The sequence below is a fragment of the Gopherus flavomarginatus genome, chromosome 3 (genome assembly GCF_025201925.1).
Source record: "Gopherus flavomarginatus isolate rGopFla2 chromosome 3, rGopFla2.mat.asm, whole genome shotgun sequence".
Lineage (NCBI taxonomy): Eukaryota > Metazoa > Chordata > Testudines > Testudinidae > Gopherus > Gopherus flavomarginatus.
In genome coordinates, this window is record NC_066619.1 from 42,308,951 (window position 1) to 42,321,165 (window position 12,215).

General features: G+C 41.2%; 1 protein-coding gene across 1 annotated transcript in view; it reads right to left on the reverse strand.

Annotated features, from left to right (window-relative positions):
* ADAMTS6 (ADAM metallopeptidase with thrombospondin type 1 motif 6) overlaps positions 1–12,215 on the reverse strand; it is a 324,965-nt gene that overhangs the window by 151,760 nt on the left and 160,990 nt on the right. Inside the window, exon 10 of the mRNA XM_050947192.1 lies at positions 5,346–5,492. Within this exon, the coding sequence (XP_050803149.1) occupies positions 5,346–5,492 (147 nt within the window). The remainder of the gene's footprint in view (positions 1–5,345; positions 5,493–12,215) is intronic.

Sequence of the window (12,215 nt, forward strand, 5' to 3'; positions counted from 1 at the left end):
TTGCCTTAGGAAAAGAACACTAACATGGACTAGAAACATATGGAAATATCAAAAAGAAAGGGTTATGCACTGGGGGAGCTGATGTGTTTAGTAGCTACTTTGCTGATCTATGATAGTTCTAGTATCATTTAATATGTTTTTTAATGGTCTAAAAAGTGCTTAGGATATTAATGAAATTCACAGATGGTATAATCTGGCAGGAGTTACAAACACAAGTGACAGTAGAGAATTAATGCAAAGAAACCAAAAGAGATTAGTAATATGAGATCTGATTCACCATAGTGATCAACCTGTTTAATGTCAGTAAAATGGATTTTAATTCCAGTCCACTGGCATAAAACTGGAGCATGTACTGGTGAATTAAGTCCATGGAGTCAAAAAGAGTGAAGGAGGTGCTAGTAGTCAAAGAGTTTGCAATATGATACAGTAACAAGTTAAAAAGACCACTGCATCATTGGGATGCATACACAGAGGCATTATGTCATGAGACAAGGAAGCAGATTCATAGATTTTAAGGCCACAAGAGACAATAATTACCATCTATTCTTTGACCTCCTGCATAACACAGGCCATAAAATTTCACCTAGTGGTTTTTACATCAAGCCCATAACTAAGAGATAGCCCCTTCCGTGTTTCTGGAACGACTACATGTCTAATACTGTGTTCATTTGTCAACAACTCATTTCCAGAATGATATGGAACAACTGGATTAATTAGCTAAGCCACTGCTTGCCCCCTACAAAAAGTCCTTCCCAAATATATATATTATCACATAAGAACATAAGAAGGGCCATACTGGGTCAGACCAATGGTCCATCTAGCCCAATATCCTGTTTTTCAACAGTGGACAATGCCAGGTGCTTCAGAGAGAATGAGCAGAACCGGTAAACATCAACTGATCCATTCCCTGTTGCCCATTCCCAGCTTTTGGCAAACAGAGGCTAGGGACACTTTAGAGCATGGTTTTACATCCCTGCCCATCCTGGATAATAGCCATTGATGGACCTATCCTCCGTGAACTTATCTAGTTCTTTTTTTAAACCTGTTATAATCTTGGCCTTCACAACACCCTCTGGCCAAGAGGTCCACAAGATGACTGTGTGTTGTATGAAGAAATATTTCCTTTTGTTTGTTTTAAATCTGCAGCATAATAATTTCATTTGGTGACCCCTAGTACTTATGTTATGAGAAGGAGTGACTAACACTTCATTTACTTTCTCTAGACCACTCATGATTTTATAAAGCTCTATCATATCCCCCCCTTAGTCATCTCTTTTCCAAGCTGAAAAGTCCCAGTCTTATTAATATCTCCTCACATGGAAGTTGTTCCATACCCCTAAACATATTTGTTGCCCCTAGAATCATAGAATAATAGAAGATTAGGGTTGGAAGAGACCTCAGGAGGTCATCTAGTCCAATCCCCTGCTCAAAGCAGGACCAACACTCACTATATCATCCCAGCCAGGGCTTTGTCAAGCTGGGCCTTAAAAACCTCTAAGGATGGAGATTCCACCACCTCCCTAGGTAACTCATTCCAGTGCTTAACCACCCTCCTAGTGAAATAGTGTTTCCTAATATCCAACCCAGACCTCCCCCTCTACAACTTGAGAGCATTGCTCTTTGTTCAGTCATCTGCCAACACTGAGAACAGCTGAGTTCCATCCTATTTGGAACCCCCTTTCAGGTAGTTGAAGGCTGCTATCAAATCTCCTCTCACTTTCTCTTCTATAGACTCAATAACCCCAGTTCCCTCGGCCTCTCCTCATAAGTCATATGCCTCCGCCCCCTAATAATTTTCGTTGCCCTGCACTGGACTCTTTCCAGTTTGTCCATATCCCTTCCGTAGTGGGGGGGCCAAAACTGGATGCAATACTCCAGGTGTGGCCTCACCAGTGTCGAGTAGAGGGGAATAATCACTTCCCTCGATCTCCTGGCAATGCTTCTACTAATACAGCCCAATATGCCGTTGGCCTTCTTGGCAACAAGGGCACCAGCTTCTCATCCACTGTTATCCCCAGGTCCTTTTCTGCAAAACTGCTGCTTAGCCAGTCATCCCCAGCCTGTAGCAGTGCATAGGATTCTTCCTTTCTAAGTGCAGTACTCTGCATTTGTCCTTGTTGAACCTCATCAGACTTCTTTTGGCCCAATCCTCTCATTTGTCTAGGTCACTCTGGACCCTATCCCTACCCTCCAGTGCATCTACATCTCCTCCCAGTTTAGTGTCATTTGTGAACTTGCTGAGGGTGCAATTAATCCCATCATCCAGATCATTAATAAAGATGTTGAACAAAACCAGTCCCAGGATCAACCCCGGGGGCACTCCGCTTGATACCGGCTGCCAACTAGACATCGAGCCATTGATCACTACCCGTTAAGCCCGACAATCTAGCCAGATTTCTATCCACCTTATAGTCCATTCATCCAATCCATACTTTTTTAACTTGCTGTCAAGAATATTGTGGGAGATCGTATCAAAAGCTTTGCTAAAATCTGTAGCCTTTCTGTAGCTTTTCCAAATCCAATATATCTTTCCTTAGATGGAGCGACCAGATATGCATTTTTGACTACTGCTGCATGTAGAGTGGATGTTTTCAGAGAACTATCCACAATGACTCCAAGATCTCTTTCTTGAGTGGTAACAGCTAATTTAGACCCCATCATTTTATACGTATAGCTGCAATTATGTTTTTTATGTGCTTTACTTTGCATTTATCAACATTGAATTTCATGTGCCATTTTGTTGCCCAGTCACCCAGTTTTATGAGATCACTTTGTAACTCTTTGCAGTCTGCTTTGGACTTAATTATCTTGAGTAGTTTTGTATCATCCGCAAATTTTGTCACCTCACTGTTTATCCCTTTTTCCAAATTATTTATGAATATGTTGAACAGTACTGGTCCCAATACAGACCCCTGATGGACACCACTATTTACCTCTCTCCATTCTGAAAACTGACCATTTATTCTTACCCTTTGTTTCCTATCTTTTAACCAGTTCCTGGTCATAAGAGGACCTTCCTTTTTATCCCATGACAGCTTACTTTGCTTCTGAGCCTTTGGGGAGGGACCTTGTCAAGGGCTTTCTGAAAATCTAAGTACATTATATCCAATGGTTCACCCTTGTCCACTTGCTTGTTGACCCCCTCAAAGAATTCTAGTAGATTGGAGATGCATGATTTCCCTTTACAAAAAACATGTTGATTCTTCCCCCAACAAATCGTGTTCATCTATGTACGTCATGAGGGAGGTGAAAAATACACACCCCTGTGCAATGAAACTATACTGACCTAGCCTCCTGTGTAGACTGGAGGGCTTCTCCCACCAACATAGCTACCACTTCTCAGAGAGGTGGATTAACTATACCAATGGGAGAAGCTCTCTCATCAGCGAAGTAGCGTCTTCACTATAGCACTGTACATGAAAACAAGTCCCAAAGAAATGAATGACACCAAGGTTACAGGTTATTTCAAAGCATCTTGTAAGTTTTAGAACTGGTATACAGTGCAACCCCAGGGTTCTGATCAGCTGCAATGGACATTTTGCCAATTACTTCAGTGTGAACTTGTTTAGGCTCCAGGTTAACTGAAGGTTACTGAAGAGGGGAAGGGATAGTTCAGTGGTTTGAGCATTAAACCAGGGTTGTGAGTTTAATCCTTGAAGGGGCCATTTAGAGATCTGGGTTAAAAATCTGTCTGGGGATTGTCCTGCTTTGAGCAGCAGGTTGGACTAGATGACTTCCTGAGGTCCCTTCCATCCCTGATATTCTATGATTCTGTGTGTTTGATTACTCTGTTCTTTACTATAGTTTCAACCAATTTGCCTCTTTGTCTGTCTTCTACACTGTAAACTCATTGGCAGAGGACCCCTCTTCATTTTATATCATATACAGCACTGAGCACATTGTTAGCATTTAACATACACTAATAATTCTTTTTAAAAATAGAAGTAAAATCCTTATGTAGCAAAAAGGACAAAATATAATTCTAGATAAAAATCATTGATACTATTATAAGATTCTAATGTCTAAGGGTATGTCATCCTGTCTTATGAACTTACCTACTTTCACAAAATGTATCTAAGGACATTCCACAAAAGAAAACAAAAGGCATGGAGGATGAGGACAATCAAATTTGACAGATTATAGGGGTCAGTCTTCGATGCCCTCTTCAGGCTGCTTGCACTGCTTAGGTCAGTCCCAAGATCAGCATAGCGGAAAGTTAATTAAGAGCCACTCTTCTGCCCCCATCCTTGTTTCCTGCAGTAGAAATCCCCAGTTGTTGGAGGACCAGTATACATAACTATACACTTCCTGCTCCTGGCCCTCCATACATAGGATGTCTGAGTGGTTTGGCTAGATTATCTTGTGCTCTAGGAATTACAGGGCAATGGAATGTCCCACCAGTGGCCACTTCCACTACTAACAGCTCTAGGGGGTGTTGTAAATTGCACAAGGGGCCAAATTGGCCCTGTCCATCCTTTGGATTGAGGGAGTGGAAAAGTTGCTTCTGCTCTCCCAACTCTTGGGTTTTGCACTAGGTGCACCTCAACCATACTTAAGGATCTGACCCACAGTGTAAGAGTTTGCAACTTTGATTTGTGTGAGTAGTTCTTATGCAAATAATTCAACTGATTTAAATACATTCAGAGAAAATGTAGCAATGAGAAGTTCCAGCTGAATTGCACTTTTTGAAATAAATTATGCAACAGCTAGTTAGAGTGGCAGGGTCCAGAACTTCTCAGGATTCAGCCATAAAATTTTTTAATGTTCATACAGGGTAATTGGAGAATTGTTTCAAGACTCTTAAGAACTACCATGTATCATTCAAAGAGACAGCCATTGATCTCACTAAGGTGAAATTTCTACCTCCTTCAGGGTTCAATCACTAGTTGTTTTTTGTTTGTTTGTTTGTTTGTTTTACTAGGACAAACTTTGAAACTTGTTAGATACTCTGTTTTTCAAAACAATATGGTATTTTAATCAGACTATGGCCAGAACTCAGAAAAACAAAACAGAAATCTAAGCCTGACATCACTACGCATTTAACAAAACAATCCTTATCACTAACCTTAAAAAAAAAAAGCCCTCTCAGCTCTATTCCCCATCCATAGTTAAATATGACCAGCAGACTATAAACAGAACAGTTCAAAAAGAGGGATGGGAAGAGGAAGCACTTTCCACAAGACAAAGAAATTACCTATGACGTACAAGTCAGCAGTAATTCACCATATATTTACTCATTCTACAGAATGTGAATTAGTGTAAATCACTGTATCTCCACCAACTATTTATTCCAAAGAGTATGAAATTTTGGAGCAATTCATTATCTCTCTCCAGAGATTACTTACTCTAAAAAGCTGGTGATGTAGTCCCGGCTACAAGCTGACCAGGAGAAGGGGTTGGTGTTTGCTGTAATGTGAGCTGCCATAAGTTTTGCTGCTTCATGACCTTTGGTCCCACAAGAATTTCCAATTCCATCATGGTTCATACCAAAACTGTCCAAAACAGAAGAAAAATGTGTCCCATTACTTTCCTATGGTACCAGAAAAAATTTGGAACTGGAAGGCCACGCTCAGTTAGTGTAGGAGGACTGAAACAAGATATGTATGATTAATTCAGATTAAACTCTGTACACTCAGAATACTATGCAATTTTGCTGTTTCATACAAAGATATCAAAGCATTTTACTACATTGCGTAAGTCTCACAATAAGCTTGTGAGATAAACAAAAGGGACTCATACTTCAATCCTTATTTGTGAGTTTGGCCCAACTAAGAACAACAGGTCAATACCCTGCTCTTGCACTCAGATCAGTAAACACAGATCCAGAGAGGCTGGGTGATATTGCCAAGATCACACAGTTAGTCAGTGACAATCCAGAATAGAACTTAGGCCACCTAACTACTAAATAACCTCTGCTCCCTATATTCATCCAATTATACAGTGGCCTTGATCCTCTGCTGTTCTAAGTCTGCTTTGTGGTGGTCCTCAAATGCAAAGCAGGCTTAAACTCAGCAGAAACAACCTCCTCAGAATTCCACCTGTGAAGGAGAATCCTTGGGTGGTGCAAGGTCAGCAAAATGATGCATATATCACTCCCTTCTTAACATCCAACATAGTTCATATGGTCACAGAAAAAGGGATGTACCCAAAGATCCTTGGATATTGGAACAGCCCGTTGGAGTTGAAGGTGGCCAGCATAATGTAGAACAGCTAAATCATCACCAAACTAAAACTAAAAGCTAAATCTGTAAGAACTCTGCTTTAACAGACTACTTAAGAGCAAATGTTTCACTTTATACATAAAATTAACCTTTAAAATTAAATTCTATACAAACGGACTTCACTAGAATAAGACAGGAGATCTACATTACTCACTTCACCTCTCTTCAAAGGAAAAAGGACTGTAAGCTGTCTAAACTCCTACCTGCCACATGGGGCCACAACAGTGGTACCCCTAACCCACCCAGCAATATCGTCAATCTATCCAACTACACACTCAGCCCAGAAGAAAAGTCTGTCCTATCTCGGGGACTCTCTTTCTGCCCTGCCACCCCCACCAACATGATACAGTTCTGTGGCGATCTGGAAGCCTACTTTCGCCGTCTCCGACTCAAAGAATACTTCCAGGACAACACTGAACAGTGCACTGATACACGGGTGCCCTCCCACCAACAGCACAAGAAAAAGAACTCCACATGGACTCCTCCTGAGGGTCGAAATGACAGCCTGGACCTATACATTGAATGCTTCCGCCGGCGTGCACAGGCAGAAATCGTGGAACAACAACATCGCTTGCCTCACAACCTAAGTCGTGCAGAACGCAATGCCATCCACAGCCTCAGAAACCACCCTGACATTATCATCAAAGAGGCTGATAAAGGAGGTGCCGTTGTCATCATGAACAGGTCTGACTATCAAAAGGAGGCAGCCAGACAACTCTCCAATACCAAATTCTACAGGCCACTTCCCTCAGATCCCACTGAGGAATACACTAAGAAACTACAGCATCTACTCAGGACACTCCCTACACTAACACCAGAAGAAATCAACATACCCCTAGAGCCCCGACCAGGGTTATTCTATCTACTACCCAAGATCCACAAACCCGGAAATCCTGGACGCCCCATCATCTCGGGCATTGGCACTCTCACTGAAGGACTATCTGGATATATGGACTCTCTGCTCAGACCCTATGCCACCAGCACTCCCAGCTATCTCCGCGACACCACTGATTTCCTGAGGAAACTACAATGCATTGGTCACCTCCCAGAAAACACCATCCTAGCCACCATGGATGTAGAGGCTCTCTACACAAACATCCCACACACAGATGGAATACAAGCTGTCAGGAACACTATCCCTGATGATGCCACAGCACAACTGGCTGCTGAGCTCTGTGCCTTTATACTTACACACAACTATTTCAAATTTGATGACAATATATATCTCCAGATCAGTGGCACTGCTATGGGCACCCGCATGGCCCCACAATATGCCAATATCTTCATGGCCGACTTGGAACAACGCTTCCTCAGCTCTCGTCCACTCACACCCCTTCTCTATCTACGCTACATTGATGACATCTTCTTCATCTGGACCCATGGGAAGGAGACTCTGGAAAAATTCCACCATGATTTCAACAGCTTCCACCCCACCATCAACCTCAGCCTGGACCAATCTACACGGGAGGTCCACTTTCTTGACACCACGGTGCAAATAAGTGATGGTCACATTAACACCACCCTATATCGAAAACCCACCGACCGCTATGCCTACCTTCATGCCTCCAGCTTCCATCTCGGGCACATCACACGATCCATTGTCTACAGCCAAGCACTGAGGTACAACCACATCTGCTCTAACCCCTCAGACAGAGACCAACACCTACAAAATCTCCACCAAGCATTCTCAAAACTACAATACCCGCATGAGGAAATAAGGAAACAGATCAACAGAGCCAGACGTATACCCAGAAGCCTCCTACTGCAAGATAAACCCAAGAGAGAAACCAACAGGACTCCACTGGCCATCACATACAGCCCCCAGCTAAAACCCCTCCAACGCATCATCAAGGATCTACAACCCATCCTGGACAATGATCCCACACTTTCACAGGCCTTGGGTGGCAGGCCAGTCCTTGCCCACAGACAACCTGCCAACCTGAAACATATTCTCACCAGTAACTGCACACCACACCATAATAACTCTTGCTCAGGAACCAATCCATGCAACAAACCTCGATGCCAACTCTGCCCACATATCTACACCAGCGACACCATCACAGGACCTAACCAGATCAGCCACACCATCACTGGTTCATTCACCTGCACATCCACCAATGTAATATACGCCATCATATGCCAGCAATGCCCCTCTGCTATGTACATCGGCCAAACTGGACAGTCTCTACGGAAAAGGATAAATGGACACAAATCAGACATTAGGAATGGCAATATACAAAAACCTGTAGGAGAGCACTTCAACCTCCCTGGCCACACTATAGCAGATCTTAAGGTGGCCATCCTGCAGCAAAAAAACTTCAGGACCAGACTTCAAAGAGAAACTGCTGAGCTTCAGTTCATCTGCAAATTTGACACCATCAGCTCAGGATTGAACAAAGACTGTGAATGGCTTGCCAATTACAGAACCAGTTTCTCCTCTCTTGGTTTTCACACCTCAGCTGCTAGAACAGGGCCCCATCCTCCCTGATTGAACTGACCTCGTTATCTCTAGCTTGCTTGCTAGCACACATATATATTCCTGCCCCTGGATATTTCCATTACATGCATCTGAGGAAGTGGGTATTCACCCACGAAAGCTCATGCTCCAAAACGTCTGTTAGTCTATAAGGTGCCACAGGATTCTTTGCTGCTTTAAAATTAAATTACTGCATTACATATAACATGTTAGTGAAATATTCAGTTTGTCAGCACTGTGATTGATATGACATAAATTAATCATAATAATTAAAGATAACATACAAAAAGGTGCTCTATTTAATTAATTGTATAGTTTTTAAAAAAGCAGCTCCCCTGTCTGTCTTTGAGTGAGCTGGAGTCAGTTTGGGGTATAGCAAATTTTCTTAAATATTCATCTATCACGAAGGAATTTCTCTTTTCCATGCAAATGTCATTCAAGATCACGGGCTTGTTATATTCAGTTCTGAATTAAGTGACAAAAGATTATGACATTTCACAAGCCATTTGACTAGCAGATTTCATTATTCATGGGAAGAGACAGAAAGATGGTTAGGGAAAGTGAAATATTCATAACTCTAAAATACAACCTTCCTACCCCTACTGTGAGAAAAATTCAATTCAAAATCAGAACATGTTAAATAAGTTATCTCTCAGACATGGTGCATTTATTCTGGCTTAGTTCTTAGTGGTAGCACTTTTTACATTTTTAAGCAAAAACAAAATTCTGAAAGAGGAAAATGTACTTTTATTTTCACTCTTTTTTTTAGTGTAATGCTAATCCCAATCACTTCTCTCTGCTCTGCTCCTGAGTTATACAATCATTTAAGTATTGTGAAAATTCTATAAATTAATTCATCACAGTGTACATAAATGTAATTTATGCATGCAATCCAAAGATTTTTTCTAATACTGTAAATTATGGTTACTCACCTGTATCTGGAATTCTTTGAGATGTTCTGTGTATAGTCACACCCATGGGATACAGTGACTGGGCAGCTCTGATGGTGGAAACTTTTGATAATATTGCCTCCTGGTGCACTCTTGTATGCCCTCCTGCTCTTTCCCTCAGTGTTCCTGAATGTTCTGAGAGCAAGGTTATAAAAGGGGTATAGCACTCTGACCACCTTAGTTTCTTCTACCCATTCCCAAAAGTCTGATACTGTAATTAGGACTTAGGAACAGGTGAAGGTACATAGGGAGCGTGCATATGCTCCACATTACATCTACACAGTTTTGCTAAGTGGAGTGCATCTAAGCTATACCACTGATGTTGCCTTGGCCTTCGTGGAATGGGACCTAATCCCTTCAGGAATAGGAACAGATGCCAATAAGCATCGATCCTCTATGCACAGTCTAGCCCATTTTGATATTTGAGAAGCAATTGCTTGATCTCTTTTGTTATTACCATAAGACACGAGTAAATCTGGAGATTTGCTGAATTTGGCCGTCCTATTAAGATAACACACTAAAGCCCCCTTAGCATCTAAACTTTGTAACGTATTTTCTTCTGCATGTGCATGATGAAACACTGGCAGGTTAATTGTCTGATTAATGTGAAATTCAGTCACTATTTTAGGTAGGAACTTGGGTGGCGAATTAGCACAATCTTATCTTTACAGAATACAGTAAATGGCAGGTCAGCCATGAGGGTTTCACAGGGCACTCACTCTCCTTGCTGAAGTTGTAGCTATGATGAAAGTTGTTTTAATTGAAAGATGAAATGAAGAACATTCTCCCATTGGCTATAAGGGAGGCTTCATGAACTTTATAAGGACTATGTTAAGGTCTCATGTCAGTGGAGGGCCCTTGAATGGTGAATAGATATTAATTAGCCCTTTCATAAATCTTTCAAATGTCTCATGTGTGGATATAGATTTGTTTTCGATAAGTGAGTGATACACTGATATAGTTGCTTATCAAACCTTTAATGCTTAATTAATCATTTTCTAGAGCTAAGAAAAACCTGCTGTACCCCTGTGAATTACCACATTTTAATAATTCTGATAGAATCCTATATCTCAAGTCATCAGGTGTAGGAAACATGAGTCTGTATGATAAACTTTTCCATTCTGCTGAGTCAACAGATCAGGAGTGAGAGGGAGAGATTGGAAAACTCCTTTGGATAGCTGAAGGTGGTCCGGGAGCCACAGTTGCCTCGGCCTTGCCAGAGCAACTATGATTACTTTGGCTCTGTCCTGTTTTATCTTCCTTATTACTCTCTGATTGAGAGGAAATGGAGGGAAGAAATTTAGAAGACCTCATACACAATTTATCCCAAATGTGTCAGATGGTGTGATGCTATATGATTGAAATATGACCATATATATCATTAATATTGCCATTGTAAAACGTATTTAATGTAAGGTATCAATGGAAAAGTTACTATTTGCTAAATAAGAGTATCTTGTTTATATGCATGTATCATCTTTGTATATGAAGTTATGAATATTGGCTATATATCTATATCTCAGATCGGTTTATTCCTGGGGTAACACCCACAAGCTAGTTTACATCCAGTCTAGCCAGCCCATTGTGAATGAACTATTCAAGTTTGAAGGTCAGTTAAGGATACATTACTCTAATAATGGGCCATAGAAGAAACTCATTCTGCCCAGGTATCAATTCTTGCAAATGCCTCAGTCTCCAAGGGGCCAATGGCTACCCTGTGAGTCATCAGGCCTTGTAAGGACATGTGACGTGCTCATGTGACCCTGGACTCCATCTTGTACCAGTAACTTTCCACAAATTGGACTGTGAGCTTTGGTTGAAACAGAAAATTTACAGGCACATGGCTTGGTATAAAATACTCCTGGGACGATTCCGTTTTGCCTCTTTACTGCTCTGATTCTCTGGACTGTGGATTTACAACTAAAAGGAACATACTGAACTATGGAATGATAATCTTCCAATCTTTTGGAAGTTACTAGAGAAACTTTGCAAGCCAGCAGTCTATAACATCACTGCTATCAAACCTGATATAAGAACATCACAATTATTGTATGTATACGATCTATTAACCATTTTAACTCTCTTCTTCTTTTCTTTTATTAATCTTTAGTTTTTAATTACTAAAGGATTGGTGGCAAAGTGATTATTGGGTAAAATCTGAATTATATATTGACCTGGCTATGTGGCTGATCTCTTGAGATTAGAAGGACCCTATATATGATGAAACTGGTTTTCAGTAACCACTCATCATAGAGTCGTGTCTGGGAGCTGAAATAAGGGCTGGAATGTCTAAGAAAACTGCATTTTTGACTTCTTGTTAACCAGTATGGTGGGGCAGAAGTTTACTTTTGTTACTGGCTTGGTATAATCTAGTGATAGAATAACTATCAGTTTAGGGTGAGTCTGCCTTATTTTTCAACAGTTTGTCCTGAATCTGGTATTCTCAGCTGTGACCCACTGGGGCATGATGACAGATGGATTGACTGTCTCTCCCTGCTATTCAGCAACATCTGGGACACCTTTGTGTTTTCCTTTTGTCACAAAATTTCTACCTCTGGACAACCTCAT